General features: G+C 39.1%; 2 protein-coding genes across 3 annotated transcripts; both read left to right on the top strand.

Annotated features, from left to right (window-relative positions):
* Nucleotides 1–1,772: 1,772 nt before the first annotated feature.
* On the top strand, nt 1,773–13,249 carry gstr (glutathione S-transferase rho). The gene is made up of 12 exons (XM_079367313.1): nt 1,773–2,044; nt 5,428–5,493; nt 5,606–5,711; nt 5,858–5,976; nt 6,572–6,660; nt 6,738–6,867; nt 9,741–10,115; nt 10,271–10,336; nt 10,521–10,626; nt 11,402–11,520; nt 12,888–12,991; nt 13,108–13,249. The coding sequence occupies exons 1-12, from the start codon at nt 1,877–1,879 to the stop codon at nt 13,235–13,237; spliced, it is 1,578 nt and encodes a 525-aa protein (XP_079223439.1). The 5' UTR covers nt 1,773–1,876; the 3' UTR covers nt 13,238–13,249.
* Nucleotides 13,250–14,562: 1,313 nt separating this feature from the next.
* On the top strand, nt 14,563–26,910 carry LOC306839819 (coagulation factor XI-like). Of its 2 annotated transcripts, none has more exons than XM_079368724.1 (9): nt 14,563–14,881; nt 15,010–15,166; nt 15,604–15,713; nt 15,803–15,965; nt 16,493–16,611; nt 24,199–24,331; nt 24,503–24,609; nt 26,210–26,369; nt 26,744–26,910. In XM_079368724.1, the coding sequence occupies exons 1-9, from the start codon at nt 14,806–14,808 to the stop codon at nt 26,841–26,843; spliced, it is 1,125 nt and encodes a 374-aa protein (XP_079224850.1). In that variant the 5' UTR covers nt 14,563–14,805; the 3' UTR covers nt 26,844–26,910. The 2 variants fall into 2 exon arrangements, with proteins under 2 accessions (XP_079224850.1, XP_079224849.1); XM_079368723.1 differs by lacking the exons at nt 24,199–24,331; nt 24,503–24,609; nt 26,210–26,369; nt 26,744–26,910 and adding exons at nt 16,702–16,834; nt 16,913–17,019; nt 17,446–17,605; nt 17,894–18,043.
* The last annotated feature ends 165 nt before the right edge of the window (nt 26,911–27,075 follow it).

Raw genomic sequence — 27,075 nt, 5'->3', positions numbered from 1 at the left:
GTTTCCAACTGTTGCCAGCCTTTTCAGATTTGGGTAAGCAAGAACACTTGAGCATTTTCTTTAGGACATATATTTGTGACTTTGCAGTTCAAATATCTTCTGCTCTGCGGAGCGGTACTTCAATTTGGGAGCGTATTATGCTCTGCTGAAGGAGCGGCTCAGCATCAAAGTCAGCTGGAGGACCCCAAGGGCCAAGACACCCTCAAAGACATCTGAGGCCCCTGAACAGTTCCCTGTCACGTCCGCCTGTTGGGCCGGCATTTTGGTTTCTTTAAAAATAATTCAGTAGTTCAATAGTTTGCTTTCTGTAGCTTCAATTCACAGTTTGTAGAGTGCAATGCTAACTTGCTACTTGTGTGGCTTTAAAAAGGGAAGAAAGTGTCAAGAACTCAAGTATGTGCTAAAAGTATTAGAGATGTAAAAGAATAAATACCTCTCTAATGTTTTAGTGAGCTAACTTTAACTCATTTTTTTCTCTTTCACAGCTGCATGTCAAATGTTTACGCTGACACCATTATTGCTTTATTTGTTATGTTAGTGCACTCTGCAACACCTCACACCATAATGCTGTTACACATGTTGGATGTTCACCACTGATTATACTGATTGAACACACCTCACCTGTCTTGTTTATGCAATAAATGATAAATGTCACTACCCATGAACCGTGTTATAACAATGACCCATTGGTTTTATGGTTTGAATGATTGTGCAAGTCACTGTTTGCTCCGTACAGAGGTTATTCAAATCCCGTGTTGTCATGACTTTGCATAAAAAAGACGGCTCCATAATGTTTCCCTTGCATGGTTTAATGGTACTTAAAGTCTAATAAAATAAAAAAAAAAACAATAAACAGCTTCAACAGTACAACGAGCATCATGTGTTACTGTAATTAAGTCGTTTTTTGTGTAATTGCACTTTTTAAAGTATTTTAAAATCTGTACTTTTACTTAAGTAGTTTTTTTTTGTTAAGTATTGTTATTGGCTCCATTTTAAATCACATCATTTACTGAATAAATAAAATAGTCCTACGATGAATGATTTACATCATTGTGCCAGAATGACAAGAGACAGAAGGACACTTTTCTTGGCTCGGTGCTCCTTCAGCTAATGCAGGACATATAAGCACCTCCATCACAGCGGCTCTGCCTGTTTAAACTGATGTCTCGTTCTCTTCAGTCCAATGATCAAAAAAAAAATAAAGATTCAGAGAGGTGAACACAGTTCCTTTTTCAAACATCTAACACAAACTAAAACAGGCTCATGGATTTATCTCAGGTTTAGTTTCAGTTAAATCTAAATATTTACTTATTGTCAATGAGGTATGAAAGAAAATGTTTATCTGAACAGATGAATCTTTGAAAAGATTGTACATTTTGAGAATTAAATCCATTCCTTCTTTGCACACATGAAAGACGTGTTGTAAGTAACTTTAACTTAAAGTACATTTTCATTAAGCTTCTTTTTTACTTTTACTTGAGTACATTTTTAAACTGGTACTTTTAACTGGATTAAAGTAACGGTACTTGTAGGCCTACTTGAGTATATTTTTTAGTACTCTTACTCTAATCCCTCTGGCTAAGGTGCTCAGTAAACTCACACTAAAGGGTTGGAAAAAATGCATAAGTCGAGATTCTAAGGCGAGCTGTTGACCTCAGTAACATGTCAAATGGGCTCATTATGGGCTCATCCGTCTGTTTAGTTAAATGGTAAACCATGACTAATAGATAAAGTTGTAACACATACTCCCGAACAGTAGATGGCGATATGCGTTTTTGATTGACTCTCTCTGTCTCCATAAAGTGTGTAACGTGCGATATAATTCCATTTTCTTTCTTTCGGTCTTGAAGTGAGTCAGTTTATTTGGAGGCTGAAAATGGCCAAGGACATGACTCTGCTGTGGGGCTCCGGCTCTCCTCCCTGCTGGAGGGTGATGATCGCTCTGGAGGAGAAGGGCCTGCAGGGATACAACCAAAAACTGCTCTCCTTTGACAATAACGAGCACAAGTCTCAGCAAGTGTTAGATTTAAATCCAAGGGGACAGGTAGGAAGTAACCCTATTCTATTATAACCTGTTAGATATTAAACTTTAGTCCAACAGACGTGATATTAATAGCATTAAGATAAGTGCATATTTTCTGATAGGAAGTGGACTGTAAAAACGACCCACCCAGACCCTCTCCCCGTCATGTCAGACTGTGTCCACAAATCAAGACCAGAGTCAAGATTTCGGTCACCTGCGTTGAGCTGTGGCATGCCATCTACCGAAAGATTTTGACCTCTGATCATTGTTAAAACAGTCACTTAAAATGAATATCAACTGATGTTATTTTTCTGATAGTTAATTTTTAGGTCAGCAAAAAAAAGTTCCAGCATGACAACTTTTAAACACGGAAGCCAGCTGTTGCGCATTTATCACCAATATTCACCAGACTGTAAAAATGTTATTATGACCAAACAGATCCTTCTTATAAATAATAACAATAATAATAATAATAGTAATAATAATAATAATAATAATGATAATAATAATAACAATAAAATAATTAAATATCCCACACAGGCTGTCCGATCATAGAGTTGTTTGGAGTTCAGGGCAACAAACCCACAACAGCTGCGTTTGTAGATCATCAGACACTCATTTCAGATGAGTGTCTGAGTGTCCGCTTTTGGTCATCTGCAGATCTTGCAAAAGTCACTTGGGAATAAAAGCCACTGGAGAGGCCCCTGTAAGCGATGGTTTGTGTCTATTTTTAAGACTAACGGCAAAAAAAAAAAAAAAAAAACTTTTCTGCCATTATTAAATGTGTACACAATTCGCAGCTGGTGTATTTGCAGATCAGCACACACATTTGTGGATCTGTGTGTGTATGTGTGGATCTATTCACGCATATTTAAATAGTTTTGCCACAGTAATAGATCCATATAAAATAATCAGTGTAACATACAGCAGATGCGATTCATAAAATCTGAAATAAATAGTATAAAAATAAATAGGCTATCAAAAGTAGTGTGCTAAATATAGTGGATTGCACTTGAAAGAAGAGTTAGATTAATTCAGGTATTAAAATGAATCAGCCTGATGGGCCAGATGTGTGACTTTAAGCTGCTGTATCTCCTACCAGAGTTCAGGAGAGAGAAGTTTGTGGCAATGGTAGGAGCAGTCTTTCATGATTTTCTTGGCTCTCTCCTGAGGCCACGTGAGCTGGAGATGTCCTTTTAGAGAAGGCAGAGGACAGCCAAAGATGTCATTTGCCCTGTCTATCACTGTCTATCAGCTTTTTAGTCAGCAGTGGAATAGCCAGCACACCACTCTGAAAATGGCTCATTAGATTTATTTAAGTTGGATGTCACGCTGAAGCTGCTATTCTTTACTTTTCCCACTAATGTTCGACATCAATTTTGAAAGTGAAATATAGAGAGAGGAAAAAAATTGGGAACTAATGCCTGAAGTGAGTGATTCTCAAAGTGGGGTCCACAAACCATAGCTTGGGGGTCCACGGAAGAATTTGCAAAAAATTGTGAAAGTGCATCGTATCATTGAAAAAGCATATCTACAAACTGGGACCTCTTGTCTAATAGTCCTGAGCACTGTAGATGTGTGGCCATAGATCAACTCTGATGTAATTGTGACATGGCTGTCACTTCATAGTCAAAACGACAAAAGAAAAGAAAAAAAAAAATAAACACCTCGGCGCAAACATTTTCTCAAAGTTTAGAAAATGAATTACTTGGAAAGTATAAATTTAGCCTAATTCTATCGTTGCAAAGTACTCCTTACACAAATACAGTGTATTAATATATGGTTATACATGTTATAATAATAATAAGGGGTCCTTTGATAAATGTCTCACATGAAAAGGGTCCATGGTCTAAAAAAGTTTGAGAACTCCTCCCTTAAGTCATATAAAACCTTTTTAATGCAAACGTCCAGCAGAGGGCGGCAATGACCAAACAATGACAACCTAATGGGACACTACAGCCGTTGAAACATGAATACACTGGGTCATATATGTACAGGCGGAGAAATGAGAAGTCATTTTTGAAGTTGGTGCCTTCCTGACAGAGAAAATGCAGAAAGTGTTTTTTTTGTTTCACTTGAACAAAAAACAACAACTCCCAGAATGCTTAGTGCCGCAGGCTACTCCCATTGTAGCGGTAGTACTCTCCAGACAATTACTACAACACAAACAGCCGTTTCCTCAACTGATTCCGAGATTTCTTCCGGAAAGAATTTGCATCTTGAAAATTCCTGTCAGAAAACGGACTCTTGTCTGTGTCCATAAGCAAACAGTGAGAGTACATGCACCACCAAGCCACACTCCTTCTTGTCCTCACAAGCTGCCTCGGCCCTATGTTACGGCTCATAGAAAGAGCCATGAATATTACACAAGACCTTAAAATCCCCCTCATCAATATTAGTTTGAAGTTGAAACATACTTTTTTGCCATTCTCGGTTCTCTTAAGTTGCTTTTAGATTCTGGGTTTGAGGTCCCGCCCACTGATCCGTGATAGTTCTGTAGCTACTGTGGGTCGAAAATATGAGGAACTAGCGATGTAGTTTCACCCCTGCTAACCAAAACAGCCTCTGGTGACACAAAATGATGATTGTTGCGTCATCGGAGGCTCCTTTTCAGAAAAGAAATGCAGAGCTCTCCTGTCTCAGGGAAAAAGGAGGGCGGGATGCACGACCATTTAAAAATACTACCAGGTTTCTACAAAGCTTAATGCAAATAGGTAAAGTATCGCTTTGAGTGCATCAACTACTGGTTGACTGCATGCACACACACGTAAACACAAGACTTCAAGGGCCTCACGTTATTGTAGCTGTTTTGTAGTCCTATGTCTGAGCTGTTATAATGACTACATTTCCCCCTTTGGGGGTCAATAAAGTTTATCGTAGCTTTTACAAAACATGCAGCAAAATGACTGTACTTCGCAAAATCATTTGGGAGCAGGTTTCAAAATTCTGTACCTTACTGCCTTGTTTTGCATCGACTTGCTGTCGCAGGCAATGTTTCACCGAGAGTCCCTGTGTGATGGGCTCAGCAGGTGTTCTTAATTAGCTCCCAGTAGCATTTTACATGGAGACAAGACAGCTTGTGGGGCGGCGACCGTGACTCAGTTGGTAGTTTGATCCCCAGCTCCTGCAGCAACACACCTGATATGTCCTTGGGCGAGATACTTAACCCTGAAATGCTTCTGCTGCTTCGTCGGCAATGAATAGTCTCCGATGGGCACTTTACAAAGCAGTGTGTGAATGTGTAGGTGTGACATGCAGTGTAAAAGCACTTGTCAGAAGACTGGACAAGCTTTCTACAAGCTCATGTCCATTTACTATTCACATATGATGATGATAATAATAACACTATCTGCAGTTAATCCTCGAACAGCTCTCATTTCTAATGAACCTGTTGTCATTTTTAGCTTCCCACCTTCAAACATGGTGACCTCATTGTGAATGAGTCCTATGCAGCCTGCTTTTACCTGGAGGTAAGTGAACCTGTGTACAACTGAAAACTATCCATTCAGCAAACATTTTACAGAAAGTATACAATAAAACAACTCGTCAATGTTTGTAGTTTTTTGCTCTCGTGTTTGGCAGAGTCAGTTTAAGTCTCAGGGCAATAAGCTGATCCCAGACGGCCAGGCGGAGCAAGCGCGGATGTACCAACGCATGTTTGAGGGTCTCACCTTCTACGACATACTCAGTAAGACAAAACAGAAGGAACATTTAATAAAGGATATAAATGTGTCTAAATCCATTGCAAGAAATATTCCCTCAACAAGTGTTTTTTTTTTTTTTTCTGTTTGAATCATTGTAAATTAAAAATGTGTGTGTTTTTTTTTATTTTAGATGGAGTCATTTACTATGAGTGGTTCGTCCCTGAGGGAGAGAGACATGACTCAGCTCTGAAGAGAAACAAAGAGGCTCTAACCACCGAACTGAAGCTGTGGGAGGGTTACCTGCAGAAGGTACCACGTGTGCAGGGGGGGGGGGAAACCAAAAACAAAACAAAGAGTATTAATAATCTTAATTATGAATATATCTACACGTTTTTTTTTCTCAAATCAGAAGTGACCGTATTCTAACTCAAGGCTAGTGCTGGAGAGGAGTGAGGGTTTGGGAAACACCAGTGGCTAATGTTTTAACCTGTGCATGACCCACTTCTGGTGGTGTCCAAACACAGTTGTTTAATAACACATACTGGGGAACGATCGACAACTCTATATTACTAAGATTCTCTCAGTCAAAAAAGTTTGTGCGTAGATTCTTGGATAGTAATGAAAAGGATTAAACTGCACAGAAAGCCATTTTATATTTGTTTATCTTTCATTCAAAAAAACTCCCATAAAAGCACAGATGACATAAACAAACATTACAGAACTAATAATAAAACTAGTGATTGGAGAGTTAAGCACCAAGAGTGTTTGTACCAGGCTGTAAACATGTTAGCCTGATGAGGATTCTTTGGCTGTGGAGCCTAAGTGGACACTTCAGGCTGAGGGTTACAGCGTCTCCAACCTCACTGATGTTTAAATAAAACTTGCACTTTTCACCTCTCTCTAGCTGGGCTCCAACACTTGCCTGGCTGGACCGTCCTTCTCTCTGGCAGATGTGATCGTGTTTCCAACTGTTGCCAGCCTTTTCAGATTTGGGTAAGCAAGAACACTTGAGCATTTTCTTTAGGACATATATTTGTGACTTTGCAGTTCAAATATCTTCTGCTCTGCAGGCTGTCTGCGGAGCGCTACCCCAATTTGGGAGCGTATTATGCTCTGCTGAAGGAGCGGCCCAGCATCAAAGTCAGCTGGCCTCCGAACTGGCTGGAGGACCCCAAGGGCCAAGACACCCTCAAAGACATCTGAGGCCCCTGAACAGTTCCCTGTCACGTTCGCCTGTTGGGCCGGCTTTTTGGTTTCTTTAAAAATAATTCAGCGTTTGCTTTCTGTAGCTTCAATTCACAGTTTGTAGAGTGCAATGCTAACTTGCTACTTGTGTGGCTTTAAAAAGGGAAGAAAGTGTCAAGAACTCAAGTATGTGCTAAAAGTATTAGAGATGTAAGTCTTTACATCAGATATCAGTTGATTTACAAATGCCAAATTAAATTTGTGTTTGCAGGTTAACAGGTGTAGGCTGCAGGAAAATGTCTCATTGTAATACTGCATTAAACATTGTACCTTTCGTTGAACAGATAAAATGCATGTCCAGCTAAACAAATGATGGCTAATAATTGCACTAGTTACTTAAAGGGATACTTCACCCATTTACATGAAGCTGTGTATCATTAGAAACATGGTAGTAGTGTTGATGGTCGTGAATCCGACCCTCATTTTGCCCTGAGATGAGAAAAATGTTGTGGTGCAATATGACGCTTTCTGCACCATTCAACACTACTACCATGTTTCTAATGATACACAGCTTCATGCAAATGGGTGAAGTATCCCTTTAAACAGCAGCTTTTAGTGCGTGTGAAGTGTTCAAATAAAGTCAGTTATTAAAGTTACTTTGTTTTGAAACTACTATTTGTCTATTTCCGCAAACATGACACGGACTGTCAGCAGACATTGTATTATTGCAGAGGCTTAAACCAAAAGTTCAACATACTCTGGTGTTGATCTCTTATCTCAAATGTAACCTGCTCTAGAACTGGTTAGGCGAGATACTATGTGATGATTTACCCTGATATGAAGGCCACCTTCATTGTCCTTTAAACCAATGAGAGTAACTCTGAAGATAAATCTCGAACCGCAGGGGATTTAATAGTCCAATAAAACATGTCACTTTTGAAGGCAGTGATATCCGAGAGTGACACAGGCTTGAGTGCTTGTGGTTAGGTCGAGTAAAAAGTTAAACATTGTTGAACATTTTGACACCAATTTCGAGCTCAATCAAGCCAAGCCTTGGTCAAATAAAAGAGGTGGATGTAGGCTTTCAGGACATGACCCATTGGTTTTAAGGTTTGAACGATTGTGCTCTGTTTGCTCTGCACAGAGGTAATTTAAATCCCCTTTGTTGTCATGACGTTGCACAAACGAGACTGCTTTATAATATCTCCCTTGCATGGTTCAATGGAACTAAAAGCCTTAAAAAAACAATGGAGTTACACAGCTGCTTCTGATTAACACATGTTCATATTCCTCACACACATACAGTAGTTTTACGTATTTACTGTTTAAGAGCATCTATAAAAAAGTTAACCAGACTGGGATCCCATGTGCTCTTTTTATGAGAAACCTGTGAAATGTTCCTGCTCTTTCTAGACCCATGCCTATTGATACTTGGATCAGCTGGTGCTCACAAGAGCTGGTTTCTTTTCTTTTTTGGGAGACACCACACCACATGCAGTTTTAAAAAATCTCTGGCATCTAATTGTGTGCTGAAATCCACACAATTAAATTAAAACAGACTTAAAAAAAACAACAATACTGCAGTTCAAGGTTAGTGAAACAAAGATGAGATCATGTTTTTTCACCTCCTGAGGCAAGCATGAAAAGCAGAAACAGGCGTGTCATTGCAAGGTGGACAAATAAACTCAAGCACACTCGCAAGAAACCCTCCCCTAAGACTGTGTACTGTAAGAGTGACAAAAAAAAGGTGTGAGCTGTTGCACTCACTTCAAAACACACTACACTTAATTTGGACAAAATTATCAGCATAGAAAGTTGTACTAAAAATCCTAGACCTTTAACTGCAATCAAACAGCAGTTGAATGTATCACTGGAGGGAAGATTCTTTAGCAAACCACATGCTTGTCATGTGATTTCTGCACAAAGTAATTTTTCTGCATGCAAACTGCAGACCAAACCAACTCAGATAATATAAAAATGATTAAATCCACGACTGGATTGTGTTCACACTGAATGAGTTCGCTCTGTTGTAGTGTTGATTATAAACACGAGTAAATACAAGTGCACATCTGCAGTTCGATGCCCAACTCGGAGAAAGAGGCACATTGAAGTTCACCATTATCTGTGAAAAGAGGGAGCTACCTTTTTAAAGTCCTATCTTAAATGCATCTAGGGCTACGTGTCACAGGTGGTGAATTTTGCATGCTGTTATGATTTGATTGGTCATTTGAATAGCTGTGCCAGACCGGTTTTTTTTCTTTTGAGTGTGTGCAAGGGTGAGCCAAAAGTGCTGAGTCACTGTGAGTTTTCAACAGTGAAATATCAGTATGACATGAGCATAAATCAGTTGAACAGTGAATATCTTTGGCAAAATTGAACCCTACTGACAGGTTTTGATCCAAATTATAAGAGGGTCAAAGTTCACTGGAATGACATAGCACTATTACGGCAAATAATGGTTGCATAATCTCAACAGTGACATGTACTTTGTAATTACAACTGACACACACAAAGAAACTGCTGAAATAAACTACAAAGATTTGTGAGGTTTAATTATTTGCATGCAAAGTACTTCAGGAACCAATAGGTTAGAAGTAAAAAGTAAAAAGTATGTACTACTGTAGGTAGTTTAATTGGGAGAAAACTGTAAGATTCATTTTTGCCATGACCCTCTTCTTGCGCAATTAAATCAAAGAGTATTAATGCAAAGCAAGATAGTCAGTGAACCTCACATTAGACTTTGCTATTGATAATATTGTACATATGTGAGCGAGTAACAGGAGAGACAATTTACAAACATTTTAATGCAGCAACTGAAACATGCAGCATTTAATTTTGAACCCCCTCTATGCTGAATTTCTAAAGTTTGGGTTATTTGTGCTGGATAGTTTGTGAACTATCTTGACCTCTTGAAGTTACAGTGCTTTGCCGATAACAAAGGAAAGGGATGGGTCTTAACTCGACCAATCCTGACACAGAAGCTCGGAGCTTGTTATAAAAAGCAGACAGACGCACATTCCAGCCTCACCCGTCCCTCCTTCCACCACTCGCAACTTCAGCTGCTGCAAGGACTCACAGTTCACATCCAAAAAATCATGGCCAAGGACATGACTCTGCTGTGGGGCTCCGGCTCTCCTCCCTGCATGAGGGTGATGATCGCTCTGGAGGAGAAGGACCTGAAGGGATACAACCAAAAACTGCTCTCCTTTGAGAAAGGAGAGCACAAGTCGCCGGAAGTCATGGCCATAAATCCCAGGGGACAGGTAAGTGTTGTTTTAAACGTGAACTTTGAAAAGAGATTAAGGTTTCAGGGGTTTTTTTTTATCCCACAAACATGCACACATTTAAACTTTTTTTGTTGTTGTTTTTAAGTAAGAAAGAAACCTGCAGTTCTAATTCCACGCCTTCTTTGTTAAAGCTTCCTGCCTTCAAACATGGAGATAAAATCCTGAACGAGTCCTTCGCAGCCTGTCTGTACCTGGAGGTAAGAACTTGACACTAATTAAAATTGCATGCCTCTGTCTGTCAAGGAGTTAATAATTAGGTGGGCTGCTTGTGTTCTCTGTTGAACAATGCCTCCTCTGACATCCTACACCACATAGGAACAGCAGCCAGAGCATCATGCAGCTGCTCATTATAGTTTCTCTGTTCATGTCTCAAAACAACAGAGCCAGTTCAAGTCCCAGGGAAACAAGCTGATCCCCGACTGTGCTGAGGGGCAGGCCCTGATGTACCAGCGCATGTTTGAGGGGTTAACATTGTCCGAAAAGATGGGTATGTACACTGATGTGCAATGCTGATCTACTGTTCACCCTGCATGCTCATGATAAAACAGCCCTTACTGAGATTTTTTTTTTTAAGCATGTGATATGAAAACCAGAACAGGCAGGTAAACCTTTTAGCTACAACTTTCTCTCATGTTGTTCCCACTACGAGGTCATTGTTATGGGATTCTGTTGCTCTTGACAACATCAAACGGCACACTGCCACCTTTGAACCACCGAGACTTCATGTCATCAGTCAGTCTCCCCGGAGGAAACCTTAACATGATCTGCCCCCTACTCTCCAAGACAACTGAGAAACACTTGCCATGCACTATTGAGCTGTGCATTCACAAAATTAAGCCACAGAGCACACCATGATGTCTTCAGTATAGTGCTCTCTGAAAACATTTAGCAGTGTTGAGAGGCCATAATGTGAATCCCACTAAAGATCACAGAGCTCAGACTCTCTTGCAGAAAAGCTAAAGTCCTGAGCTATGATACTTTGAGTCAGGGTGAGGAATAACAGGTTTAGTTTCTGAATAAATAAATGCATGACCGAAAATTAACAGAATTTAACAAATAGTTAACATTTTACTTGAGCCACGTTTATGCCTTCATTTCATACGTTACGTAAGACTGACCCTCCCTCAGCTGCAAAGGAAATTAGTTATCTACTGTAGGAGCAGAAGCACAATGTGGAAGTGGATGTTTAAAAAAAAAGTGTGCACAGATTAAATGGATAAGTCTTGAAAACCTCAGAGCCTGACGGTCTACATTCTTTTCAGCCAATGTTATCTACTACAACTGGAAGGTCCCGGAAGGAGAGAGGCACGACTCCGCTATCAAGAGAAACCGTGAGACTCTCAAAACTGAGACCCAGCTGTGGGAGGGATACCTGAAGAAGGTATACTTACTGTATAGATGAATAAAATAAATCCCTTTAAACATTTACGACAACAGATTTAGAGCTGCATATGATATGCAAGACTTAAAGGGATACTTCACCCATTTACATGAAGCTGTGTATCATTAGAAACATGGTAGCAGTGTTGAATGGTCGCGAATCCAGCCCTCATTTTGCCCTGAAACGAGAAAAATGTCTTTTTCAAAATGAGGGCTGGATTCACGACCATTCAACACTACTACCATGTTTCTAATGATACAAAGCTTCATGCAAATGGGTGAAGTATCCCTTTAATCTTCCACTGTGATGATGCTCCGTTTTGTTTGCATTTTCCATGTTTCTTCGTTTCATTTGGTCATTCACATCCTCTTATTTCTAAATTTAGTTTTCAGTGTTTCCTGCTATATTGTATATATGTAGTTTATTTCCACGCGTAGCATGTCTAGTGTTTCTTCCTTTCTCTATGTTTGTCTCTAAGTTAACTTGCCCTGATTGTCTTCACCTGTGTCTATTGAATCTCAGTGTTCCTTCACACCTGTGTCAGCTCATTCTGTCAAGTTGAGCGATAACAATAAGGGTGGGACCCACATTTTGAAAAGACAGAGGTGAAGACAATCGAGGGCAATCAAAACTGGAGGGAAACATACTGTATAGAGACAGGAAGAAACAATAGACATCCTACACATGAACTTTAACAGGAAAACACTGAATGCTAAAATGAGGATCCTACACAGAAAACAGAAATCCAAACATATTGAAATATTAACTCAGGAACATAAACAGAAAGCATAGAAACAAGAGGATACAAAAGACAAAATTAAACTTAAGCAACAAGAACAAGGAATAAACTTAACGGAGTGAATCACAACATCCTCATTCACTTTTGCCAGTTTGATGAGAATATTGATAGGCCTAACACTGAAATTAAGGTAACAGCAGCTAGCTTAGCTTAGCTTAGCACAAACACTAGTAATGTCTTTGTCTGAGTGAGACACTTGCCTCTCAGACTGAAATTCTGTCTTATAACCACATTACATTTAAAATCAACATAAAATGTTATAAAAAGTTAAACAGCTGGGACGTCACTACTCCTGCTCAAGAAATATTGTTTGAATTAAGCCAGCTATCTCTTTTTCTTAAGCCTCATTTGTTTTGGCTAAATTGCTGTCAATCTACTCATTTAAATCGCTGCACAACATTAAACAAGTTCCCTCCAAAATGTTCAGCTATTTAGAAATTGACACAAACACCTACTTTATCTAAGGTAGTTATAATGTATCTGTAACAATTTTTTTTTTAAATGTATATTATTTTTGATTAACAGCCAATTGTTGCCAGCTCTCTTCATCAAGTATCTTGGTTTTCAGATTTGTGCATCACAACCGGAGCAATGCTGTTTCCTGGCAGGAAAGTGCTTTTCCATGGCTGATGTGATTGTTTTCCCAAGCATCGCTTATCTCTTCCGCTTTGGGTACGTTGTTTGAACAACTGAAAATGACTTTAGTACTTTTTAAAATTCCTTGCATGTTACCATGGAGACATATATTTGTAATGTGAACATTCCATTTTCTTTTCCTCACCTTATAGGTTATGTGAAGAGCGTTACCCTAAACTGGCAGCTTACTATAACTGTCTGAAGGAGCGACCCAGCATCAAATCCAGCTGGCCTCCTACCTGGCTCGAGACCGCAGGACAGGACCTTCTGAAGGACCTCTAAGACTCCAGCACTACTCATCTAACACACTGGACCTGCTCCTGATGTGTGATCACTCCTTGCTTTGCACTACTTTAGCTGCGTGAATTATTTAAATAAAAAAAGTGCATTTACTGTTACTGTCATTATTCTTAGTAACAGAATTAGTTGTCCTTCGATGTACACTGCAAGTAAGAGTTTCTGCTGGGGCTTTATTAAACCTTGTTCTTGTCATCAAAGTCTTCTTCCAGTCTAGTCTTGGCTAAAACAACACAGGCCTTAAACAAAGGGAAGAAAGAATTTCATCAAAGTTTTCTACACCAACACATTTTATCACACAGATGAATAAAGGTTTTTCAAAGTAAAGCTGAAGTTCACCTTGTCTTTTTTTATGCCCTTTAATTCAAATGTTTGTTCAGACATTTGGCCATCAGGATAACGCCCTTTAAAAAAAAAAAAAAGACAAGCTTATCCCTGACTGTCTGTCACATTATCAGTTCATCATTTGGCTTTTAAGTCATTCACCCTGTGATCCAAACCTATAGAAATGGTGATTAATGACAGGATAGATCTAAGATGGGGTAATGATTAAGATTATAGTACAGAGACACATTGTCATCTGATTCTTAAAAACTTAATCGTCTCTTTTTTTTTTTTTTGTATTTTTGCCTGTTTGCCTGTCACAACCTTTGGTAAAATCATAACGGTAACATAATTTTGCAATTTAAGGCTTAACTGTGGGGCGACACCAGCTCTCCAGAAGAGATCGGATGATTCTCAGCTGGCCACAAGCCTACACCTTGGTCAAGTGGGCAGAAAAGTCAGTGTTAAACACGATATCTATCATTCAAAGGCAGGAGTGCAGGTACTGCTCAGATGCTGGTCTGAAATAAAAAAGTTGTATGAATGATTAAAACCAGCCATAAAACTTTCTGTATATGTCTTTAAAATCAATAATGTGAGGAAGCTGTATCTACAGGTTCATAAATGAAGGGGGCAGCAGTAGCTCATTCTACGAGCTTGGGTCGTTCCAAGTTGCAGTCCAAAATAAGGAAGTTGGTCTGTGAGCTGTAGAGGTGCCAGGGAACTTCCTTAGTACTGCAGAGGTTCCCTTGAGCAAGTCACCAAAACTCCATCAGCTCATGTGCGCTCCCTGTGAAGCAATGTGAAGCAGCCCCACTCTGACATCTCTCCATTAATGAATGACCATTGGTCCTGTTTTGTATGTGCATGTATTTCTGGTCACATACAGCTGAAGCTAACCCAGGCAAAGCCCTTTCAAAGGTTCAAAGGTTGAATTTGGACATGGACATTATGATAAAGGGGTCGGGTGATTTGGCTTCAATCAATTACACGAATGTTCTGTTCTCTCAGTAGTACACGCTACACCATCAAGCTAGTGAGGTTTTTTTTTTTTGTTTTGTCTGTTGTGGGGAGCCAATCAGGTTATGTGTCAACAATAGCTGTGCAAATAGATCGGATATACAAATCCAGGGGTTAAAGCTCTTTTCCCATCCTTTGGCCAGTCTGAAGCTACAGGGCATCTCATCGATGTGTTTGTGACTTTAAAAGCTTTTTCGCCTGTGAGGGTCATGAAAACTACAATGATGAGAAATTGTTGGATTTTGTTGGTTCTGCTCTCTATGTGCAGCGTCTGCCTCAGTTCAGGTAACACACACAATGTAAATTAACACAAACACATTGTGTGTCTTAGTGTAAATTATACCCCATATATATGTGTACTACCATTCACTACGTGTGTAGTTATTTTTGAGCATTGTGTGTTTTTTCTTCAGAGTGTAATGCAGAGTTTCAGGAGAACGAGGATTTCCCAGGAACAGATATACAACAACTTTACTCTCCAGATGCTGAGCACTGTCAGCACCTTTGCACACAGCACCCCTCCTGCCAGTTTTTCACTTTTGTTCGGCCAGACTGGACCAGAGATCAGAGGTACAAAATAAGAAAACAATTGTCAAAAGTATACGAGTATTGTGTTTTTCTTTGTAATATGCAAAATACATTTGGAAGTCTTGAAATTGCAAAGATGCAGTAAAAAGTTACTTTCAAGTTTTAAATTGATCGAGTCGTGCCGTTAGGGTTACAAATGTAGATACATTTATGCAAAGAAAAAAAAAATGAATACATGGAAGCAAAGTAAAGGAAAAAGTATACAAACCCTATGTGCCTGACATATTTTGAGATTGACAATAAAGAACCTTGAACCTTGAACCTAGTTCAATAACCCTTTTAGAGCTTAGCTTCACACACACACACACACACACACACACACACACACACACACACACACACACACACACACACACACACACACACACACACACACACACACAAAAGAAAAGGAACACATACTGCACCTCTCTCCACAGGCACTTCTACTGCTACCTGAAGTCCACTCCCTCTGGAGTGCCAAATAAGAGGACTCCACTGCTGGGCGTTACATCAGGCTTCTCTCTAAAACCCTGCAACCCAGTCCCTCGTATGCTCACCACAGATTATAAAAATGACCTGACATATTGTGAATGGTGCTAGCTTTTCACATTTTGTATCCCTCTGTGTGTCTGCTAGAGCCCTGTCTGTCTAAGGTGTACCAGAATGTCGACTTCCTTGGAGCAGACTACAAGACACTTTTCACAGCTGACTATGAGAGTTGTCAGACAGTCTGCACACAGGACCCATCCTGTCAGTTCTTCACTTTTGTCAATGATGACTTCACACCACAAACTATCAGGTACACTGGATTCACATGGTGTTACATTCTGATGAACATCAAACAAATTATACTTGCATCAAAACTGCATAATGTTGTATGCGCAGCAAGTAAGGCTGTTATTGTACTTTGCTTCTGTATATTGTATGTTTGTAAACAATAGTGTGTGCGTTTGTGTGTGTGTGTGTGTGTGTGTTTGTGTGTGTGTGTGTGTGTGTGTGTGTGTGTGTGTGAATGATTGATTGGCCCTGATTTAGTCCAGGTGTTGTTCAGATTTTATCCTTGAGTTGCAGCACTCAAGGTGAGAGGTTCTGTTTCTGTTTCTTGAGCCCTCTAAGGGTGTGATTTACCACACTTGACATTCCTGTGTGTTTACTTATGGTTTCCAAGATATCCTCAAGTTTAGTTTGTTGTTGCTTTGATTTTTTTTACCCAGCCTTTTTTGATGATTTGTAAAGACATTTATTTTTATTAATTATTCTTTTTTACTATTATTCTTTTTTACTATTTTTATTATTATTGTTGTTATTATGTCTGGTCCATTTAAGGTACAAGTGTCACCTCAAATTCAGCTGGACAATCCCCAGGACACCTATTGTTAAAGGAACAGCCGGTGTTGTGTCTGGATTCTCCCACAAAACACAAATGGGTCCAGACTTTGACACAGGTACACAACAAGTCACTGAAACGTATAATTAAAACATAAGATCATTGTATTCTCATTTTGGATTTCGTCTTATATTTTTGTTTTGTTCAGCTTGTCAGGGCAAGCTTTTTCAGAACACTGCCATCCCAGAAAACCACCTCGTGGCTCTGTCTGCTTCCTCTGCTGAACACTGTCAGATGCTGTGCTCTGCCCATCCATCCTGCACCTACTTCTCTTTTGTCCAGTAGGGTTTGTTTATCATATGTCTTTTAGGGTGGAGCTCAATCATTTTTTAAAAAATGTATCCATTTTGTTTATGTAGTGAAAGCTTCAGGTGTAACATGAAGAGTAACGTCAATGAAATGGTGATCAGTGCTACAGCAGGAGTCACCTCTGGATTACCAGAACGCTTCTGTCAGCTAGATAACAGTAAGTACCACCAATCAACATTCACACGAGGTGTTTAAGGACAAATCAGTTCTCTGGATTTTCTGAAGAGGAACTATCCACTAGTGACAGTACCTACTTGGATAGGTGCCTGTGTCAGAAAAGCTGTCCTCTCAGTAGACTATCAAAGATCACAGATCAGCTGAACTGTTAAAGTGTACATTTTTCACCTTGAACTTAAGGTGCAACTTTTTTAGTAATGTTAGTGGAACATGTAGTTAGAAGATACAGCCAAGTAGTCAGTAGTTGTTATTCTTCCTTTCTCTAGTGTTTGAATAAAACAGCTGGTATGAATACTTGAGCTCATAAGTGTTTATATACGTAACATTTAAGTTAATTTTTTGATGTTGAATTTTAATTTTTTTATTAGCAGCTGAAGGTTAAGATTGTTCCTCTCTTTACAAACAGGCTGGGTTAAGGCAGTTCAGGAAGATGTCGATTTCGGAGGTTCTGACATTCGCTTTGAACTGATGGATGATGCAGAAGAGTGTCAGAGGAACTGCTCTGAGGATGCTAACTGCCAATTCTACACCTACGTCACTGAACGCTTTCATAATCCTGACTACTGGTACAGTATTTTTTTTATGTAAGATGCATGATAATGTGATTATAAACGAATTAAGTTAAATATCAACATTCTAAACTGATCCAACTTGTGTTTTTCCCTGAGTTAATTTCAGTATTTAATTTTTTTATTTTTTATTTCCGAGGTGTGAAAAATGGCAGTTGTAAAAATCTAATCAAAAACTAAGGGATTTTTGACAAACATTTTATTGCTAAAATGCTCATACATTCATTTGACAATACCTACATTTTTTGTGAATATAAATGTTTTTGTGTTTTTTTGTTATTGTAGGCGCCGCTGCTATTTCAAGCGTGTCATCACTATGCCTTCTCCTCCTAAAGTTACAAAGCTTGCCAATGTTGTGTCAGGCTTCACCCTGAAGACCTGTCAGAGTGCTTTACACACACTTACATCTGTCTAAATCAAATAATAAATATGAATAATGAAATGAAATGAATGAGTCTTATTTGTCTGCCTTATTGTTTAACTGTGTAAATTAGTGATAGATAAGACAGGAAACTGAAAGTACTTGATGTCTTTAGATTTTCGAAATGTTCAACATGTTCAAAGCCCTGTATATAAACCTGTTTTAACAGAAATACTATGGTTAGATATGGATAAGGGCATGTTGTCTGAAGTGCAAATACAGTACATATTTTATTCTGACAAATTTTGTACCTACTATATAGTTAGTAAGACATGGTATACTTGTATACTGGAGTTAGTATTTCTTAGCTGGACACTGTAAACCAAGCCCCCATATAAAATTGGTTTGTTTATGTCCACATTTATGGCATGTATGCCTGCACTATACAAGACTATAATTGTTTGTGCAATAACAGTTTGTGGAGAACTGGGGTACCCCCCCACCCCCCCCCACGTGCTGTGTTTATGGTAAGCCCAACTAAAAGAGTATTTGCCATTAAAGGCCAGACAGGAATTCAGGAATTCCCAGTCCCGCTTGCCTTCAACAACTTTCTACAATCCTAGACCCATAAGTGAACAATAAAAGTGATGCTGATGTAAAACAATGTGAAGTACCCTATATTCTTTTTATTTACCTTGTGGATACAAACACTGGTCAGAAGGCACAGGGGAAAAATGTTTAGATGAGCTATTTGTAGTCCATTTTTTGAAAATTTTTATTTTCACCACATCAGACCAACGTCATGAACTTCTGCTGCAGCCCAGTGGAAATGCGGTCAGATTGTCGGAGCAACGTGATCACCTTTCCCTGAGTACTTAATGAATTCTCCTAAACCTTGAGATTAACCATGAGGTTAAGGAGAATTCGGCTCATGACATGTTCTACTGGGTTAAGGTAAACAGGGTAGAGAAAGGGGATAGGAGGGATAGTCCAAATCCACCCTTGGTGTTCCAACCAGATAGATACTGAAGGCATCATTAAACTCTTTACTCTGCACCTACGAAGCCTCCTCAGCTCTTGAGGTTAAACTATGGAAGTAGGGGGGAGTGGGTTGCCACTGCTTTTATAAGCTGGCCTGAGTCATGGGGATCCCTGTGGGTTCACCTTGGGCCTCCTCCAATGAAGATACAAAATTCAGACTCCCCTTTTCTCACATCTAGGTGTTAGATGCTATTTTTGGTGCCGTTTTTCCACCAAGCGGTCTGGTATGGATCAGTACAGTTTGCTTTGGTTTGGGAAAGCTGTTTGCGTTTGCACCCTATTTTGTAGGCGTGTGTAGCCGGATGCCAATAGCTGCGTCAGCTAAGTAATAGCGTGCCATCATAACAGCGTGTCTCATTTTAACCTATTAATAAATTCAACAAAGAAGAAAAACGTGACACAGTAAACAAAGACCAATGGTGGAAGACATCCAGCAATTCATATACTTTGTCACTGGCATGTGGCTCTTCATTAAAAAACACAATCAAGCTTTGTTTCAGAGAAGGCTGCGTGGGGTTGTGTTGTGTTTGCCCTTTGTAGCGCGAGAAGTGACGATCCTTTCGACCAATCAACAGACAGCGTTAAGCTCCTTCTTTTAGAGTCGGACCAATACACTTAGCACCCCAACAGAAGAGTAGGCTACCTAAAACTAGGACCATACAGGTCAATAATTTTTGGATCTTTCCCAGCTTTAGTCTATGGAAACGCCACAAAATGCGTGCCGTACCGAGATGAACCAAACTGAACCGCTTGGTGGAAACAGGGCTTGTTGTGTCTTGCTCCCTCTAAAATAACTAGAATCAGGCGTCTGAATCGGGAAAGGCCTGAGTCTTTTGACCAGCACACATTGGAAGACACCCTAAAAATTATAAGCTTGTTTGGCAATTAAAAAGATACAGCTGGTTTATTGTGTGTGGATACTTTCGATTCCCACTCCATTGTTGCATGTCTACAAGTCCTGTTTGTGCATGTGCATGTATTCAGGACATTCATGTGAGAAGCATGTCTCTTAATAGCAGAATGTAAAACAGAATTTTCCTCAGGTATTAATAAAGTATGTTCAATTAAATTTAAATAATAATAAAAAGTCTTAGCCTAACTGTACATCCCCAGGGTCGGTCCAAAAGGGAACATTAGGGTCCCGTCAGGTGAAGGATGTCACTCTCGGTGACACAAACACCTACTTTATCTAAGTTAGTTAAGATAATGTATCTGTAACATATATTTTGTTAAATTTATATTGTTTTTGATTAACAGCCAATTGTTGCCAGCTCTCTTCATCAAGTATCTTGGTTTTCAGATTTGTGCATCACAACCGGAGCAATACTGTTTCCTGGCAGGAAAGTGCTTTACCATGGCTGATGTGATTGTTTTCCCAAGCATCGCTTATCTCTTCCGCTTTGGGTACGTTGTTTGAATAACTGAAAATTTAAAATTCCTTGCATGTTTCCATGGAGACGTATATTTGTAATGTGAACATTCCATTTTCTTTTCCTCACCTTATAGGTTATGTGAAGAGCGTTACCCTAAACTGGCAGCTTACTATAACTGTCTGAAGGAGCGACCCAGCATCAAATCCAGTTGGCCTCCTACCTGGCTCGAGACCGCAAGACAGGACCTTCTGAAGGACCTCTAAGACTCCAGCACTACTCATCTAACACACTGGACCTGCTCCTGATGTGTGATCACTCCTTGCTTTGCACTACTTTAGCTGCTGATAGAATATTAGGCCTTTTTCTGCTTATAATCAAAGTGTTTTAATCTAATTGTTTGAGATTTTAGTTCAAAGGTTCCGTGAAGAGGGCTTGCAGAAGTGAGTGCACATTCCAACATGTGTTTGATGTGGCCCTTTAAACTGAATCACTCACCACCAAATCAAACATAGACATAGTTTAGTTTAAGGCCCTGAATAGTTAATCACTCATCCACATTGACATTGGTTCAGTGGGCCTTGATAGATAATCACTCAATTGGTTTGTTGCTTAAAAGGAAATGATGACTAGACTAGACGTCTTCCTGTGATAAGAAACAGGCCAGGCAGGATGTGTCTTCCCCTACAGAAGGTGAAAGGATTCAGGAGTATGATGCACCAATGAGAGAAGCAGAACCAAACATCAGGAGGCGCATAATTTGGAAAGCTGCCCAATCGCAGGAAGGAAACCGCACATTCTTGAATGCATTATTTGGTTAGATGTTCTCTGTCTAATGTATAAAAGGGTTCAGGGAAAGATAGTCGGGGCTCAGACTTTGCGAACTGACCAGGTATCTGTCTGTTGTCAGGGACACGTAGTGTTGAACCCAGAGACTCTGTAAATTCTATTCTTGATTCATCAGGTTAATAAACTCTGTTAACCTGAAAGAGACGCCTCCAGTCATTCCTCTCATCCCATCAAAAGAATGCGCAGAGATTTGAGGTAATTATTTAGAGGAGTCAGATTTCTATTAACAACATTGAGGAAAAGGATCAAATACCAACTTTTATTCTTCACTGCGTGAATTATTTAAATAAAAAAAGTGCATTTACTGTTACTGTCATTATTCTTAGTAACAGAATTAGTTGTCCTTCGATGTACACTGCAAGTAAGAGTTTCTGCTGGGGCTTTATTAAACCTTGTTCTTGTCATCAAAGTCTTCTTCCAGTCTAGTTTTGGCTAAAACAACACAGGCCTTAAACAAAGGGAAGAAAGAATTTCATCAAAGTTTTCTACACAAACACATTTTATCACACAGATGAATAAAGGTTTTTCAAAGTAAAGCTGAAGTTCACCTTGTCTTTTTTTATGCCCTTTAATTCAAATGTTCGTTCAGACATTTGGCCATCAGGATAACGCCCTTTAAAAAAAAGAAAAGACAAGCTTATCCCTGACTGTCACATTATCAGTCCATCATTTGGCTTTTAAGTCATTCACCCTGTGATCCAAACCTATAGAAATGGTGATTAATGACAGGATAGATCTAAGATGTTTTTTTTTCCAATAAGGAAGATTATAGTACAGAAACACATTGTCATCTGATTCTAAAAACTTAATCGTCTCTTTTTTTTGTATTTTTGCCTGTTTGCCTGTCACAACCTTTGGTAAAATCATAACGGTAACGTAATTTTTCAATTTAAGGCTTAACTGTGGGGCGACACCAGCTCTCCAGAAGAGATCGGATGATTCTTAGCTGGCCACAAGCCTACACCTTGGTCAAGTGGGCAGAAAAGTCAGTGTTAAACTTCATATCTATCATTCAAAGGCAGGAGTGCAGGTACTGCTCAGATGCTGGTCTGATATAAAAAAGTTGTCTGAATGATTAGAACCAGCCATAAAACTTGATGTATATGTCTTTCAAACCAATAATGTGAGGAAGCTGTATCTACAGGTTCATAAATGAAGCAGTAGTTCAGTCTACGAGCTTGGGTCTGGAACCAGGGTGTTGTCGTTCCAAGTTGCGGTCCAAAATAAGGACGTTGGTCTGTGAGCTGGAGAGGTGCCAGGGAACTTCCTGAGTACTGCAGAGGTTCCCTTGAGCAATTCACTCTACACTACCGGACTTTCACCAGTTTGTAAGCTGTCCCACCAGGAAGAACAGGACAATAGACCTCCTGTATGCAAACGTGAAGGACGCCTACACTGCCACCCCCTTACCACCTCTGGGGAAGTCCGATCACAACCTGGTTCTACTCAAGCCACAGTACAAGACTAAGATCCAGAGACAACCGGTAACAACACGCACCTTCAGAAAGTGGTCTCCTGAGGCAGAGGAGGCTCTCAGAGACTGTTTTGAGACCACTGACTGGAGTGCCCTGCAAGAGACTCATGGTGATGACATTGAGGGGGTCACACACTGCACAACTGACTACATAAACTTCTGTATGGACGTTGTGGTTCCCACTAAAACTGTGCACTGCTTCCCGAACAACAAGCCCTGGATTACCAGCAATGTCAAGGAGATCCTTAACAGTCCTCCACTGCTGGGCGTTACATCAGGCTTCTCTCTAAAACGCTGCAACCCAGTCCCTCGTATGCTCACCACAGATTATAAAAATGACCTGACGTATTGGGAATGGTGCTAGCTTTTCACATTTTGTATCCCTCTGTGTGTCTGCTAGAGCCCTGTCTGTCTAAGGTGTACCAGAATGTCGACTTCCTTGGAGCAGACTACAAGACACTTTTCACAGCTGACTATGAGAGTTGTCAGACAGTCTGCACACAGGACCCATCCTGTCAGTTCTTCACTTTTGTCAATGATGACTTCACACCAGGAACTATGAGGTACACTGGATTCACATGGTGTTACATTCTGATGAACATCAAACAAATTATACTTGCATCAAAACTGCATAATGTTGTATGCGCAGCAAGTAAGGCTGTTACTGTACTTTGCTTCTGTATATTGTATGTTTGTTAACAATAGCTTAAGGCTGAAGGGCCACAAGGATAATATGGATATGACATACTAAATTTCATAAATTGAATACATGATACAAAAAAACACTAATGCCATAACACCACATTTTTACAGTGTCCACTGTAACACAGGTGCTGTTTTTATTCATCCTTTCTTGTTGCTCCTTCTTTGTCTAGAATGATTTAATCGAACTTGAATGGAAAACTAGCACCACCATAAATCCATGAACCCACACCTGATGTTTATATTCTACTCTGAGCACACTGGTCACTCAATGAGTGGGAGTTGATCACCCCCAGTGCAGGGTCAGGTGTGTGTGTGTGTGTGTGTGTGTGTGTGTGTGTGTGTGCATGTGTGTGTGTGTGTGTGTGTGTGTGTGTGCGTTTGTGAATGATTGATTGGCCCTGATTTAGTCCAGGGGTTGTTCAGATTTTATCCTTGAGTTGCAGCACTCAAGGTGAGAGGTTCTTTTTCTGTTTCTTGAGCCCTCTAAGGGTGTGATTTACCACACTTGACGTTCCTGTGTGTTTACTTATGGTTTCCAAGATATCCTCAAGTTTAGTTTGTTGTTGCTTTGATTTTTTTTACCCAGCCTTTTTTGATGATTTGTAAAGACATTTATTTTTATTAATTATTCTTTTTTACTATTATTCTTTTTTACTATTTTTATTATTATTGTTGTTATTATGTCTGGTCCACAGGTACACAACAAGTCACTGAAACGTATAATTAAAACATAAGATCATTGTATTCTCATTTTGCATTTCGTCTTATATTTTTCCCACGTTTTGTTCAGCTTGTCAGGGCAAACTTTTTCAGAACACTGCCATCCCAGAAAACCACCTCGTGGCTCTGTCTGCTTCCTCTGCTGAACACTGTCAGATGCTGTGCTCTGCCCATCCATCCTGCACCTACTTCTCTTTTGTCCAGTAGGGTTTGTTTATCATATGTCTTTTAGGGTGGAGCTCAATATTTTATCACAGAAAAAAAGAGAAGTTTTGTATATGACGAACACATGAAAGACTATAGTCAGTTTTAGTCCATTACAATACATTTCTTTAATTATTATTTTTGTTAATGTATCCATTTTGTTTATGTAGTGAAAGCTTCAGGTGTAACATGAAGAGTAACGTCAATGAAATGGTGATCAGTGGTACAGCAGGAGTCACCTCTGGATTACCAGAACGCTTCTGTCAGCTAGATAACAGTAAGTACCACCAATCAACATTCATCAAAATGAAATCTGACTCCTTTAAATAATAACTTTGAATTTTCTTTTGATGGGATGAGAGGAATGACTCGAGACCTTTTCAGGTTAACAAAGTTTATTAACCTGATGAATCAAGAACGCAAATTACAGAGTCACTGGGTTCAAATGCTATGTTTCCCTGATAAACAGACAGATGCGGGCTCAATTCACAAAGTCTGAACCTTGGCTATTTTTCCCTGAACCCTTTTATACTCTAGACAGAAATTATCTAACCAAATTATGCATCTTCGGATGTGTGGTTCCCCTTCTCTCATTGGTGCATGACACTCCCGCTTCCTTTCTCCAACGTGTATGGGAAGACACTTTCTACCGGTTTCTCATAAAGGACCTCTCATCGAGTCTCATAAACAATTAAAGTGATTAACTGCACAGGCTCACACTAAACGTATGTTGGAATGTGAGTCATTTCTACAAGTTTTCTTCTCAAAAACACCCTCATTTACTATTAAGTCAGACAGGAAGATTAATACACACAAACTTAGAAAAAAACATGATTAAATAACTGGTATTATGTTAACGTAAGCAAAATCCTTCATACTGTGGATATCAATCCAACAATACATTACTGCAATGAGCACATTAAAATAACTCTTAAATTTAAGTAAAAAGGCCAAATATTCTAACATGTGGTTGTCAGGGACATTAAACATCATCGAGCCAAACAAAAACATTTGAACATAATTTTTTAAATCTTTAAGTTAAAAATTGAAAAATCTAAGTTTCAATAAGATGTGATGTCTCCTGTAATTTAATCTTTGGTTTAAGGCAAATAATAGGTTAATAAATAATATATTTTGCTAAAATTTGGCTAGCTTGTCAAAATCACTGACTAGCTTATCGTAGATCATCTGAAGCATAACGGTAGTGACCTCAAAATCATCCGAACGCGTTTTAGTCTGCTATAACAAAAAGTTACCTTTTTATTTCTGTCAGCTGCATTAACACTTAAAACGTCATGAAATTGACGTTCATTTGAGAAGATGATCCTGCAAAACAAAAACGCCTATGCATCAGAAAGTTTGCCACAGGGTTTAATTTCTGCAATGATCCAAAATTTAATGCAAAAATTCCATTGCCGAATCCTCAATAGACCACATGGTGATGTGACTTCCGGGTTGGCCGACAAAAATGCTTTGTTTGGTTTGTTCTATACTAATGGAAAGCACCATTCTCCCCTCTCCTCCATCTACACATTTAAAAACCCCTTCACTTGAGTTCCCCCAGAGTTGTTCTGCCCATGAAAAGGACAAAAATGGCCTTGGCTTGAGATGCAATTGTCTCTGGCCTGCATTGTTGTAGACTGTTATTTTTTTTACATCACATGACTGTGATCGAAAAAACTTTACAATACATTCAACTAAGTAGTCAGGAGGCTTTGTTATTCTTATTTTCTCTAATGCTTGCATAAAACAGCTGGTATGAATACTTGAGCTCATAAGTGTTTATATACGTAACATTTAAGTTAATTTATTGATGTTGAATTTTCATTTTTTTATCAGCAGCTGAAGGTTAAGATTGTTCCTCTCTTTACAAACAGGCTGGGTTAAGGCAGCTCAGGAAGACGTCGATTTCCGAGGTTCTGACATTCGCTTTGAACTGATGAATGATGCAGAAGAGTGTGAGAGGAACTGTTCTGAGGATGCCAACTGCCAATTCTACACCTACGTCACTGAATGCTTTCATAACCCTGTCTACTGGTACAGTATTTTTTTTTCATGTATGATGCATGATAATGTGATTAAAAACTAATGTAGTTAAATATCAACATTCTAATCTGATCCAATTTGTGGTTTTCCCTGAGTTAATTTCAGTATTTAAATTCTTTTTTTAATTTATTTTCGAGGTGTGAAAAATGGCAGTTGTAAAAATCAGAGTCTTGATGTTAATTCATGAAGAGGTGCACTTTAACCTCTTATCACAAAAACTAAGGGATTTTTGACAAACGTTTTATTGCTAAAATGCTCACACATTAATTTGAAAATATCGTGAATTTAATTTATTTTTATTTAGAAATTTAATTTTTATTGTGAATATAAATGTTATTGTGTGTTGTTTTTTTTTGTTATTGTAGGCGCCGCTGCTATTTCAAGCGTGTCATCACTATGCCTTCTCCTCCTAAAGTTACTAAGCTTGCCAATGTTGTGTCAGGCTTCACCCTGAAGAACTGTTAGAGTGCTTTACACACACTTACATCTGTCTAAATCAAATAAAAATAATAAATATGAATAATGAAACAGAGTCTTATTTGTCTGCCTTGGTGTCTTTAGATTTTCAAAATGTTCCACATATATACAAAGGCCTGTATATAAACCTGTTTTAACAGAAATACTATGGTTAGATATGGATAAGGGCATGTTGTCTGAAGTGCAAATACAGTACATATTATATTCTGAAATATTTTGT

Source organism: Symphodus melops, assembly GCF_947650265.1.
Source record: "Symphodus melops genome assembly, chromosome: 18".
Lineage (NCBI taxonomy): Eukaryota > Metazoa > Chordata > Actinopteri > Labriformes > Labridae > Symphodus > Symphodus melops.
Note: the sequence above shows the minus strand (reverse complement) of the source record. Positions and strands in the feature narration are given on the sequence as shown.